Source organism: Gadus morhua, chromosome 18, assembly GCF_902167405.1.
Source record: "Gadus morhua chromosome 18, gadMor3.0, whole genome shotgun sequence".
NCBI lineage: Eukaryota > Metazoa > Chordata > Actinopteri > Gadiformes > Gadidae > Gadus > Gadus morhua.
In genome coordinates, this window is record NC_044065.1 from 19655160 (window position 1) to 19667436 (window position 12277).

At 46.1% G+C, this 12277-nt stretch overlaps 1 protein-coding gene across 2 annotated transcripts in view; it reads right to left on the reverse strand.

The window, feature by feature from the left end:
• Positions 1-696: 696 nt before the first annotated feature.
• The window catches only part of tbc1d24 (TBC1 domain family, member 24), a 13948-nt gene continuing 2367 nt past the window's right edge, over positions 697-12277 (reverse strand). Inside the window, exons 3-9 of one of the 2 annotated variants that reach the window (XM_030340420.1) lie at positions 9977-11003; positions 9590-9595; positions 8613-8771; positions 7376-7439; positions 6856-6951; positions 3814-4063; positions 697-3062 (exon numbers count right to left, since the gene is read on the reverse strand). In XM_030340420.1, coding sequence (XP_030196280.1) covers positions 2905-3062; positions 3814-4063; positions 6856-6951; positions 7376-7439; positions 8613-8771; positions 9590-9595; positions 9977-10977 — 1734 coding nt within the window. In that variant the 5' untranslated portion in view covers positions 10978-11003 and the 3' untranslated portion in view covers positions 697-2904. The remainder of the gene's footprint in view (positions 3063-3813; positions 4064-6855; positions 6952-7375; positions 7440-8612; positions 8772-9589; positions 9596-9976; positions 11004-12277) is intronic. The other variant, XM_030340421.1, reaches the window with a different exon arrangement.

Genomic DNA, 12277 nt, shown 5'->3' on the forward strand with positions numbered 1-12277 from the left:
ATTGAACACTAAAGAAATCCAAATTTTTACTTGAACTATTTACCGTTTTTCATTTGCTCTTCTAGAAATGGGAATTGAGACAATGTACTCATTGAACTGTACTTTAGTGCTTGCGCTGTGAAGTCCTTTTGGTCAACACTGAACACATTATCTTCTTTTTGCAATAGAGAATGTACTAAGTAGTATTGTGAGACTGTTTTGACCAAGAAGAATAGTGATGCAGTGTTTCATGACTAATATCCTAATTGGTTTACATGTTGGAATAAAATAAGGTGTTAGGACATTTAAATTATATATACAGATACATATAAGATACATATTCAGATAGGCTGAACAATTTCACCTGTTAGTAAATACAATTGAACCATGTCATTTAAATAAAGGGAAAATAAAGTAGGAATAAAATGTATGTAACTTGAAACAAATTAGTAAAAGTAGTCTCATGGAATTTTACATATAGTCTGTCTTTTTGACCTTCCACAGGGTTATATTTGTAACCTTAATCTTGAGTCATTTTAAATGCATTTTTTCCAGTCAGGCAGCAGCTGGTTATGGACTTCCACGTTAGTCATGGTAAAATATGCTTCCTGATGTCTCCACTGCTCCTATTTCTGTCCAAAAACACACATTTGATCTTCCCAATCATGTTTTGAACATAAATCGGTCTTCAGCCATAATTAAGGATCTCTCCGGAAAATCTATGATACCACCTTTATTTTGAAACAGCTCTGTATTGACAAGGTAAGGTTCTCAGTATTGACATATTCACTCTATACACATAGATGTCATCATTATCAGTACATCCAACATTTATACCTCCTTGACTTAACTGTAGCACAGAGGAAGAAGTTGGGTGGTAGAGAGGCTCAAAGGTCAGGTCGACATATTGGTCGAGAATCCTTCTACCAAACTGTGAAAATGTTTCCATATCTCGTGGCTGAGACGGCGGAGTAAGGTCCTCAACATCTACACAACAAACACTACTAGCAGGGATCAGGGACTTTAGATTTACTGGAGGGATAGTATTAGGACTGCAGCACATGTACAATACATTAGGAGTTTTGCGGATGGCGGTGATGTTCAACGGCCACACCATGGCCGAGGACTTCTCCAAAACATTTGGACGGATAGGTTCGCACTAGCTGAAAGGATGGAAGAAGAGGGACAGAAATCTAGCGAGACTCAGAGCCCGATAGAGGGAGAAGGAAAGAGAGGTGACCAAGAGTGGCAGATAACAGAGAGATGGCTAGAGACAGAGATATACAGTGCAATAGTCAGAGAATATCCATCCCTTTGGATTTGAAATACAGAGGTAATCCAAATTCTTACACTTTCAGTACAAATCACACAAATTTTTCACACAACCGCTCCCACAACAACTAGACATGCCCCACATACTTCACAACCGGGAGCACGGAACCCACACTTGCCGCAGGGAGAACAAGTGATATTCAACGATATTCAATATGAACACAAAAACAAAGCACCAAATCCACTTCAAGGATCTCCCAAGAGAGACGGTTCAGACACACACGTGGGTGTGCACCTGATCCCTACTACTAGACCAGTTCCCTCTGGTCTCTCATTCCAACGGCTTAACCAACCACTAAGTAGCAGTATTAGCAGAAAGCACACGTGATACCGCCCATGCATCGCGCATCACCATCGACGACCAACACATAACTGGGAAAGTGATTGATGATTAAAGGGCACCTTTACTACTAGGTGTGATGGTGATTAGCCATTAAAAGCCATTTCACTCTCACAAGTGAGAGTGTCCACGCAGATGGATGATGGAGAGATCAGCCTACTACAGTCCACTGGGTAGGCTGGTATCTCTGGGTGAACACGCCCACTTGTGATGTCACTTATGTTCATGGTTGTGGAGTGTGTGGATGACGGCTGGTTTCAGCAGCCTTCAGCAGGCTGCACACCTGTTGTGCATTAAGAAATAAATGTGCACGGTGAAACCAGCATCACCACACATCCTCACTGATGGTTCATCTACTTGATTGCTGCTGTTGGGAAACATTATTGTGATGAAAACAATTTGCCTATTGTCTCAACCTACGCAGGTTAGGTACTGCAGAGGGAGTCGTTTGTCTCCTTACAACACAGGTACAAAGCTTCAGCTAGCTAGGTGTTCCCGCACAGAGTTAGTCTTGGTAGTTGGATAACCAACCACGTGATGAAATGAAAGCAGACCACCTAGCCATCATGGGTTCATCGCATCTTCAGCCATGATAGTAGACGTTCACAGAACAGAGTTCTCACAGCCAAGCCCTTCCCATCAGACCCACCCACCAAACCCAACCCTAGAAGACCACAACACTTAGCTCCAGGATGGTAGCATTTGTTAATGGCATTAGTCAGACTGCACACCCTTTCCTTCTCGAACGTTATGCGAGCTCAGTGCTAGTGCATATCACAACCTGACATGAAACACAGAAACAGCAAATCAACAGTGGCTGAATAATGGTACATGGTTTTACGTAGTATTATTAGTATAGTACGTAGTTTTATGCAAGTACATCAATACTTGTAAATGCCAGTGCCACGACACCGAAACAATATACACACAATGTTAAAACATATATGGTTATACAAAAACATTAATTTCTTTTAAAATGTACTCCAATAATAAATAATAGTAAACAATGTTTTAAAACGTATTATGTGGGACGGATGTTGGTTTGGTTACTATGGTTGGACTGTTTTTCCATGGACGTCTCGCGTTGTGAGTGAATACATATAACACGTATTAAAGTTCTTCCATGATTTGTATTGTAGGTCTGTAAATGAAGATACATGTTTTGAATAATTGTAAGAGCAGTAGGCATTTGACTGTTGTGGAAAGCCCTCACCGTTATTTAAATGTGTGTGTGTGTGCATGTGCGTGTGTGTTTATTCGGGGGCCATGGTGTCCTGAAAGCCCCAGACCTCGAGCAGAGCCACCTGGAAGCTCTCTGAGCACAGCGGGGGGTTGTCGAAGGTGGTGCAGCTGCCCGTGCGGCCGTGGTTCAGCTCAGAGTCGATGTAGAGCGCGTTGCCCTCGCCCCCTCCTGGACAGACAGCAGCACCACGCGCACATCAGCAAAGCAACAGCATTAACATGCACCTAGCAGGTGGGCACCCCAGTTAATGGTAGGAGATATTGTTAATGTTTATAGTAGTAGGACATTTGTTTTAATTGTTGATAGTTAATGTTAATAGTAGTAGTTATTGTAAATAGTTAAATATAAGTAGTTAATGTTTATAGTAGAAGTTAATGCAAACAGTAGTAGTTATGGTTAATAGTTTAAAGGATCATTTCTTAAACCCAACCCGAAGTGTTAAATGACGATGGATGAATAAAGAAGTAATAATGATTGTTTATGATTGAGTAATGAGTCCTATTTGAAACAATGACCCATTCCCTATAAGATAGAGCACCGGTGCTTAATGCAATGGTGAAACAATTATATGGAGACATCCCAATGGCGACACTTTCCCGCCAAGGTTTTCAATAGATAACTCTCTCAAACACACACACACACACACACACACTTGAACGTATGTTGACTAGTTTCTTCTTGCAAAATAAAATATCTTGTCCCACTCACCCAATATGGTCATAACTATAATGGACTCTGCCTGTCCAGCCCACTCAACCACTTTGCTGGACTCTAGTCTGTCTGATTGTCTGTCAATCCACTCACACAATAAGATGGACTCTAGAATGTCTGTCTGCACGTCCGTCCAACTCACCCACTACATTAGAGTGTAGTTTGGTCCGTTTGTCTATAATGTCCTCCAGTCTGTGCGGCCACTCACCTACGATGATGGAGTCAAAGCTCCCGGCCATGAACATGGACGTGTTCCGGGAGTTGAGGTTGAAGTGGCGAGCAGCGAGGAAGGGGGACAGCTCCCCCGCTGGCCTCTCGGGCTGTTGCAGGCTGCTGCTGCCGTCTGAGTTCTGACCCCCGACCTCGCCCGACCCCTCCTGGCCGCCCGTCTTGACTGCGGAGGCCAGCTCAGGATGGCGGATCACCACCCACTCATAGCGCTCCATCTCGGGCTTCATCTGGGGGACAAGAGATTACACTGGTTACCCTTCATCTGGGTTACATTACAAGAGATTATACTGGTACCCCTTCATCATCTGGGTTACATTACAAGAGATTATACTGGTAACCCTTCATCTGGGTTACATTACAAGAGATTATACTGGTACCCCTTCATCATCTGGGTTACATTACAAGAGATTATACTAATAGCCCTTCATCTGGGTTACATTACAAGAGATTATACTGGTAGCCCTTCATCTGGGTTACATCACAAGAGATTATACTGGTAGCCCTTCATCTGGGTTACATTACAAGAGATTATACTAATAGCCCTTCATCTGGGTTACATTACAAGAGATTATACTGGTAGCCCTTCATCTGGGTTACATTACAAGAGATTATACTGGTAGCCCTTCATCTGGGTTACATTAAAAAATAGATTATACTGGTAACCCTTCATCATGTGGGTTACATTACAAGAGATTATACTTGTAGCCCTTCATCTGGGTTACATTACAAGAGATTATACTGGTAGCCCTTCATCTGGGTTACATTACAAGAGATTATACTGGTAACCCTTCATCTGGTTTACAAGATATTATATTGGTAACTGGAGCACGACGATAAAGGATTTTTAAGGCTGATAAAATACAAATATTTGGTGATTTATAATAGCAACATTGAACATTATGCTTTTACCAGCTAGCGTGCATTATTTTGGCCGGCGTGAAAAATGGATCGATTTCTTGTGTAAAAACGACCTCATTCAGAGGAATCAGTGGCGCCTCAGCCTCTCCTAATTGAAAGTGCCATGCAGAAAGAAGTAAGTGGGGATGAGGACATCAGCAGTTCATCGAAGGAGTGTGAGGGCAAGAAGAGGAACAAGAGATGGAGCGGGAAGAGAACGTGGAGGATGAAGCTGCTACTAGTGCTAGTGGGAATACTGTTAGTTATGTTAGCCAGCAGCCTGAGGAAGGCCCCCGTCGGCCAGCATTGAAAAAGTACCCTTCGCAACAGTTTGGCTATCAGCAAAGGTACTTCTCGAAACATCAATGGTGAGTGCAGTTGATATTTTTTCAGTTGGGCCTAGACTAGTGCTGATAATAGTTATTATTTTGTGGTGGATACCCTATAGTCCTAGCCTGGTCCTACAGACCATCGTACTTCATTTCATTTGTACAGAAGGTCTGGAACTGCCCAATTGACTAACGTTCACTCACTTGGAGGCGGGTGTCTGTTGAAGTTTTAAAAAGATTGGATCTGCCCAGTGCCACTCTGGATCTGCCATAACCAATCGCATAGCGCTTGGTCGTGACGTATGTCATGCGACGGGACCGGCTCCTTCACCACTAACGGAGCCAGCTGGAAAATCTAACTTTTCCCGAACCCGGTGGGGAGAAGCGCCACAACATCATGGCCACCAACAAAACTCAGCAAAGCTTGTTCTTGCTCCGGCTTTAATTGATTGATATTCGGCAGCGATCCCACAACAGACCGAATAGCTTCTCTCGTATCCTTCTCCATTGTCTTCCTGGTCTTCCTCTGACTACAACTGAAATCGGCGCGCGACCTCAACGTCATCGTTCTCAGCCACTCCCTCTGTTCGCTGATTGGACCGCCCAAAATCTGGCTTCCAAAGAACCCATGCATATGAAGCAGACCCAGACCCAGTACTGAAGTGAAATGAAAATTGAGCGGAAGTAGGTAGGTTATCGGTCGGGCTCTACTGGTAACCCTTCATCCGGGTTACATAACAAGAGATTATACTGGTAACCCTTCATCTGGTTTAAAAGAGATTATACTGATAACTCTTCATCTGGGTGACAGGAGTTTAAAGGAATGTGAATTTCTTTGATTCTCATTCGGCGATTTCTATCGTTCGCCTCTAGTCTGAGAGCACAAGACCTTTCTAACCTACTTCTCTTCATAGAAACATTTGATAAGACTATATCAGATTAGCAACTCTTAAACTGAGAATATATTATATTGGTCATATTATTTAGGTTGATAGGAATTCTTAATCTCAGGTTTACCTGGGATTAGGTAGTCAACTCTTATTTTTGATAGAAGATTGGTTAGATTGATACATTTTCTATGTTCTAGAGTAGGGCTTTCATCAAACATGATGGGGGGGAAGGCCTGAATAAAGACGTTGTACTAGCTGAATCATCTTCCTTTCCTATTGGTTTGGCTAGTATTGTGGTGAATGTTGGTAGTGCAAGTACAGAGATGTACGCATGTTAAAAGTAGAAACGTCCAGCATTGGGAATGGACAAAGCTGTCTAAAATGTATGTTTTGCAAACAAATCCTCCAGAATGTAAAGTTAAATGTAAATTGACCACTTCAATAATTGTTTAGTGTATATTGGTAGTATGGCTCCATCTACTGAAAAGACTGAAGAACTACACCAACGATTGAGAAGCCAAGTTCTTGTTGTCTTACTAGTTACTTCATCTATGTCCCTTTATTCCAAAAGGAACTGACACTGACGTCAGATTCAGGCGCAGGTAGGAGTAAGGATTTTCTAGGTAGAGTATGTACACTGGGCTTAGGACGCCGAAAGCCCTGGCAGGAAGTCAGAAACATGTACCAGTAGTCAGATATAGAGAGGCATCAGGCATCGCTTGAACAAATCAGAGATATGTCCACTTTTAACTCATAAGTAGCCATGTGAGATTTTGAATTTTAATTAGACATTAATAAGAGCAGCTGAGTGAGTGAGTGAGTGAGTGAGTGAGTGAGTGAGTGAGTGAGTGAGTGAGTGAGTGAGTGAGTGAGTGAGTGAGTGAGTGAGTGGTTCCTACTGACCCTGAAAACAAAGCACTCCCCCGTCCCGAAGAAGCTCAGCTTGTTCCCTCCTCTCTTACGCTCCTCCCAATCGGTGGAGAGGAACGCTCCGCACACCTGCACACATACACACACATGATATAAAGACACACACACGATATAAAACACACACACACACACACACACACACACACACACACACACACACACACACACACACACACACACACACACACACACACACACACACACACACACACACACACACAATATAAAGAAACGCACGACATAAAACACAGACACACACACACACACACAATATAAAGACACGCACGATATAAACACTGACACACACACATGATATAAAAAGAGACGCACAATATAAAACACACACACAATATAAAGACAAGCACGATATAAACACACACACACACACCCATGATATAAAGACACACACGCTATAAACACAGACACACACATACATGATATAAAGACACACACACATGATATAAACACACACATACCAACAGACAACCCCTACCTCTCCGGCTGTGGTTCGGATGAGGAGCAGGGTGGGTTCATAGCCCTCGCAGTGGGAGTAGAACCTGGAGGGACAATGCAGGGATTAGAACCCAGCACTGATTTGACCATTCAGTACAAATATTGCATAGATATCATTTTAAGCGTCCACCAGTTACCGTGTTCCTATTTTTTACAGTAGGGGAGGATGCCGTCCTAGTCATTATAGGCGATTTCAAAATCTACCCATTAGTAACATCATAACTGGGGTTGGCTTTGGGATGTAAGATGGACAGATCAGCAGATGGTAAACCATCACACGGTCTCTCCAAGACCTTCTGGATTCTTCTTTAGCCTGCTCTATTTCCTGAGGCTCATTGGACGTTTGTAGAGGTTATGAATGTTACGATATAAAGAATACATTCTAATCAAGTTTAGGACAAGTTAAAACATGGGACTGTGCTGTTTATAACATTATAACAACAAAATCATATTTTCCCCGTCCCCCATTATGAAACAGTCATGATCAAATGATTTTTACACAACCTATACCAATCCAGTCAATGATTACTGAAAGGTGCACTTTGCTACCAGTATTCTCTGATATTGTGACCAGAGGGTGAATATTAACTCACTCTTACAGGGACTGAACACACTGTTCTGCAGCTTGTTGCCCGGTTGACTCACATGACAGCAGACACTAAAAATGTCTCATGCTCTTGACTGTAAATTCAGTTTTACTGTCAGCTGTGCTGCACCGCGAACATCACCGCGGTGGCCTGATCCTGCAGATTTGCTCTCTACAACGTCCGCAGGATCCGGCCCTTCCTCACGAGGGAAGCAGCTCAGCTCCTGGTCCAAGCACTAGTCATCTCCCGCCTCGACTACTGCAACCAGCTCCTGGTTGGAGACACTGCCTCCGCGATCAACCTTTTGCAGCGTATTCAGAACGCTGCAGTGTTCAACCTGCCAAAATGTTCCCCTGTGACCCCCCTTTACGGGACCTTCACCGGCTCCCTGTAGTAGCTCGCATCAGATCCAAGTCAATGGGACTCCCCCAGACTACCTCCAGGCCTTAGTCCGACCACACAGGCCTTAGTCCCCTCGAGCGCTCTGCGCCATCGCTAAGAGCGACTAAAGGTCGAACAATCAAGTCACAACTCTTCAATTGGTAGCACGAGCTTCAGTCGCTCACCAGCTTCATCAAAAGAGACTCAAAACCCTTGTTCAGAGTCCCCTTAGACTCTGCATGTGCGTACCGGTTGAGGCTGCAGCCGTGCGTGGCGGTGGTGAAGACGAGCTGAGGTTGGCACAGGGCGAAGCGTTCAGGGATCCACGCCCAGACATCGCGCATCTCCTTGGCACTGAAGATCTCAGAGGAGAAGGTGTCGGGGTTCAGGGACAGCTGCACGTTACGCCTGGAGTGGGAGGGACAGGAAGGAGAGAGAGAGAGAAAGAGGGGAGAGAGAAGGGGGAAAGGCAGAAGATGGGAAGAAAAAGGGAGAGAGATGGAGACGGATATAAGAAAAGGGGGAGGGAGAGGGAGAGAGAGGCAATGATTATATTGGATCTTTGCATCTTGCAGGTATGGTATAGAAGGTATGGCATAGACCAATGTCACTGCCAAGAGGTCGTACACTTCCTTTTGGCCAGTCAAGGAGTGATGCAGACATGAGGACATGCAGCTCTGCCTGAGCAAGGCGTCGCCCTGTCTGCAGGGATTCGCTTCACTTCATCTCCGATTTGTCGGGAACAAACGTAGGGGTTTGTTTGTTTTTCGACAGCGAGACACGAGAATAAATTGAACGCTCTCGGCGAAATCAAATGAAGGTGTTTCAGTGGGCTGGGACTCATCCACTGCTAATCAGCAGCGCATTTCAAAAAGGCATTTCAATGACTTTTTCACAAAGATATCTTACTTCAACATACTTTCAATGGAGCAGCCTCCATTGCTCATCCTTTATGTACAATCCGGACTGAAACATTATCCGGCCTCCTACACTTTAAGGTAGGCAGTTCTGCATAGAGGCAGGCACGTCTATGAGTGTCAGTGCGTGTAACGTGTGTGTTCAGCATGAATCTACATCTATGTCTACTCAAAAACAAGAGGAGGGCTTGAGGCACACCAGATGGAGAGTGAGAGGGGAAGAGGAGCTTGAGCAGAGATAAGGAAGAGGAAAGGAGAAGGAGTGGGGAGGGGAGAAGAGGAGATGGGAAGCGGTAAAAGATAACCCACCTGGCTCTTTGAGAGCGAGGCGTGAACAGAAGATGGAGGATGGAAGAATTCGCATGGTGGAATCAAACAGAAAAAAAAACGTTTTCAAACATGGGAAATATTAGTGCAAAGCAACAGACGAATGAAATGGCAAACAGAGCAAAAGAAAGAGAGAGAAATAGTCCATTGGAGTGAAAATGTTATGAGAGGGCGGATGGCGTCTTGCTGTCAGTGTAGGGCTGGGGACCTGACTGAGGAGGCTAGAATGTCAACAACCATAACCCCAACTGGTGAGAAAAGCTGGAATTTAGGGGGCCATCGGTTCAAAGATCAATGTCAGAGTTTAAAGGACTGATATCGGAGAGACTGAGATAGGGTGGCAGCGGGTTGATCTGGGACCACTGGTACCGTTTCTGCTTGACGGTGATGCCCTTCTGCTGCAGCGACCTCTCGTTGGCCGCCTGCAGCAGAGCGATCTCCTTGCGGCTGAACAGGCGGATGGAGAAGGCCTTCTCCAGCAGCTTCTCCGGCGTCGCCGCCGCGCCGATGTTCCTCACGAAGGCCTGGATGTCCTCCCGCACCGCCGCCGCCGCCTCCTGCTGCTGCGGCGGCGCCGGCGCCGGCTGCGCCCCGCCCCCCGCCGCCGCCGCCCCGGCCTTGTGCTTGCGGTAGAGCTTGAGGAGCGCCAGGGCCACGCGGTACAGCACCTTGTAGCCCTCCACCAGGAACACGTCCAGCACGCGGGCCGCGTGGCCGAACGGCAGGTCGCCCAGCACCCAGCGCTGCCAGTCGCCGTACACCTCGGGCGCGTCGCGCGCCGCGCCCACCACCAGCTTGTGCGCCGCCGGGCAGTGCTTGGTGGCCAGGTCGCCGAAGGTCATGCAGGACGAGCGGTAGGCCAGGTAGGTCTGGTCCAGCAGGCGGCGGCCGGGGTCGTTGCACGCCAGCAGGCGGCCCGTCAGCTCGAAGCACGCCGCCTCGTCGCCGCTGAAGTGCAGCAGCAGCGCCGCCACGGCGGGCAGCGCCGGGCAGTGCGAGATGTCGGGGAACTGGCCCGCCACGCAGGAGAGCACGCGGTGCACCGACGCCACCGCCTCCGCCCGCAGGGCGTAGCGCGGCACGGGGCTGTCGTCCACAAAGTCGGGCAGCGGGAAGGCCGAGGCGGGCTTCTGGGCGGCGCCGGCCATGAGGTCGCGGTAGACGGCGGCGTCCGAGGTGACGGCGCGGCAGGGCACGGCCCCGATGAGGTGGCGGTAGGCCTGGCAGCGCAGCGTGTGGCTCCGGGACCACTGGCCCTGTCGCGCCTGCTGCTTCAGGTCCTTCAGGTCCAGCTTGGCGGGCGCGCCGGCCTCGGGGGTCTCGCCCAGCAGGGCCCAGTCCACGAAGGGGCCGCGGTCCTCCTCAGACATGGTGAGGGCGGCGGGGGGGACGGACGCTGGAGACGGGGAGGAAAGATCAACACATTGGTTTAAATCCGTTCACGGGAGTAGCCGAATTCTTTGCTACTGCAAAACTTGGATCATCAGGTAGACTCACTTATGTTCTTTGTGAAAAACAAGGACAATGTAAGCCACGCCATGAATTATGTGGAAGCAAATCCACGTTTCTTTCCCACAGAGCGCTATAGTGGAGTCGCCAACACAACACCCAAGATATTTGATCCACTACGTCGGGTTATTTTCAGCCACACTCATTTAAAAAAACGATAGCCTACAACAAGAGAGCTGGAGAAGCTGTAGGGCTGTAGGACATGAAAAACACCTTAATCCTGCAGATCCTAGAACCTTAAACCAAGAGGATAACAATCAGAACATGGTGTTTTTAGGGCTGGGCGATTAATCGAATTTCGATCGCAATTTCAATTTTAGAGTCAAACGAACACAAAATTAACATAATCGAGATTTTCTATTTTTTTTTCATCTATATATATTTTTCATTAATGTTTTATAGAAAGGGCAGAACAGCTGGATACATATCTGTTTATTATTTTAGATTGGAAAATTTTCTTTTTGACCATTTTGTGTATTTTTTTAAGGCGAATTCTCAAAGTTCTCATTTTCAAAGTTTTCTTTGGGAGAGACATAAATACAACATGTTTTCAAACTCAAAAATAATCGTTTGAATAATTGTGATTTCAATATTGACCAAAATAATTGCGATTATGATTTTCCCATAAACTAGCAGCCCTAGATGTTGCCCTACTTCAGGAACCCCTGAAGGCCCTGCAGATCCCATTTAATTACTTTTACCATTCACTGCTGCTGTACGGGTCGTAGCGAAGGCCAGGTAGCCCATGGGAGGTAAAGCTGAGTGTTCAAAGGAAAGCGCTTCCTGATTTACTATTATTATGATGTTTGTGCTTCAGTGAGGCTTCTACTGAGCGGACCCATCACACCCATTTGATGGGACTTACAGTGAAAGCAGTGATGTTATTGAGGAGCAGGGATGTCATTGAGGAGCATATAATATCCACACGTCAAACAACAAAAATACTTCAACCTATAGTTGCTCAGATTCCTTTTACCTTTCCGACAGTACAGTTACAGCTTGCCCCCCCTCCCGTTGCACAAAAATGTATTAAATATATATAGATGTTCTACTCCCAGCTGAAACAGCCCCTTAACTTGCACTTTAAGGCAAAACAAATCTGCTGAGACTAGAACTTTAGAAAACGTGTTTTTTGGCTTCAGGCCATTTCACAAAGCGTAG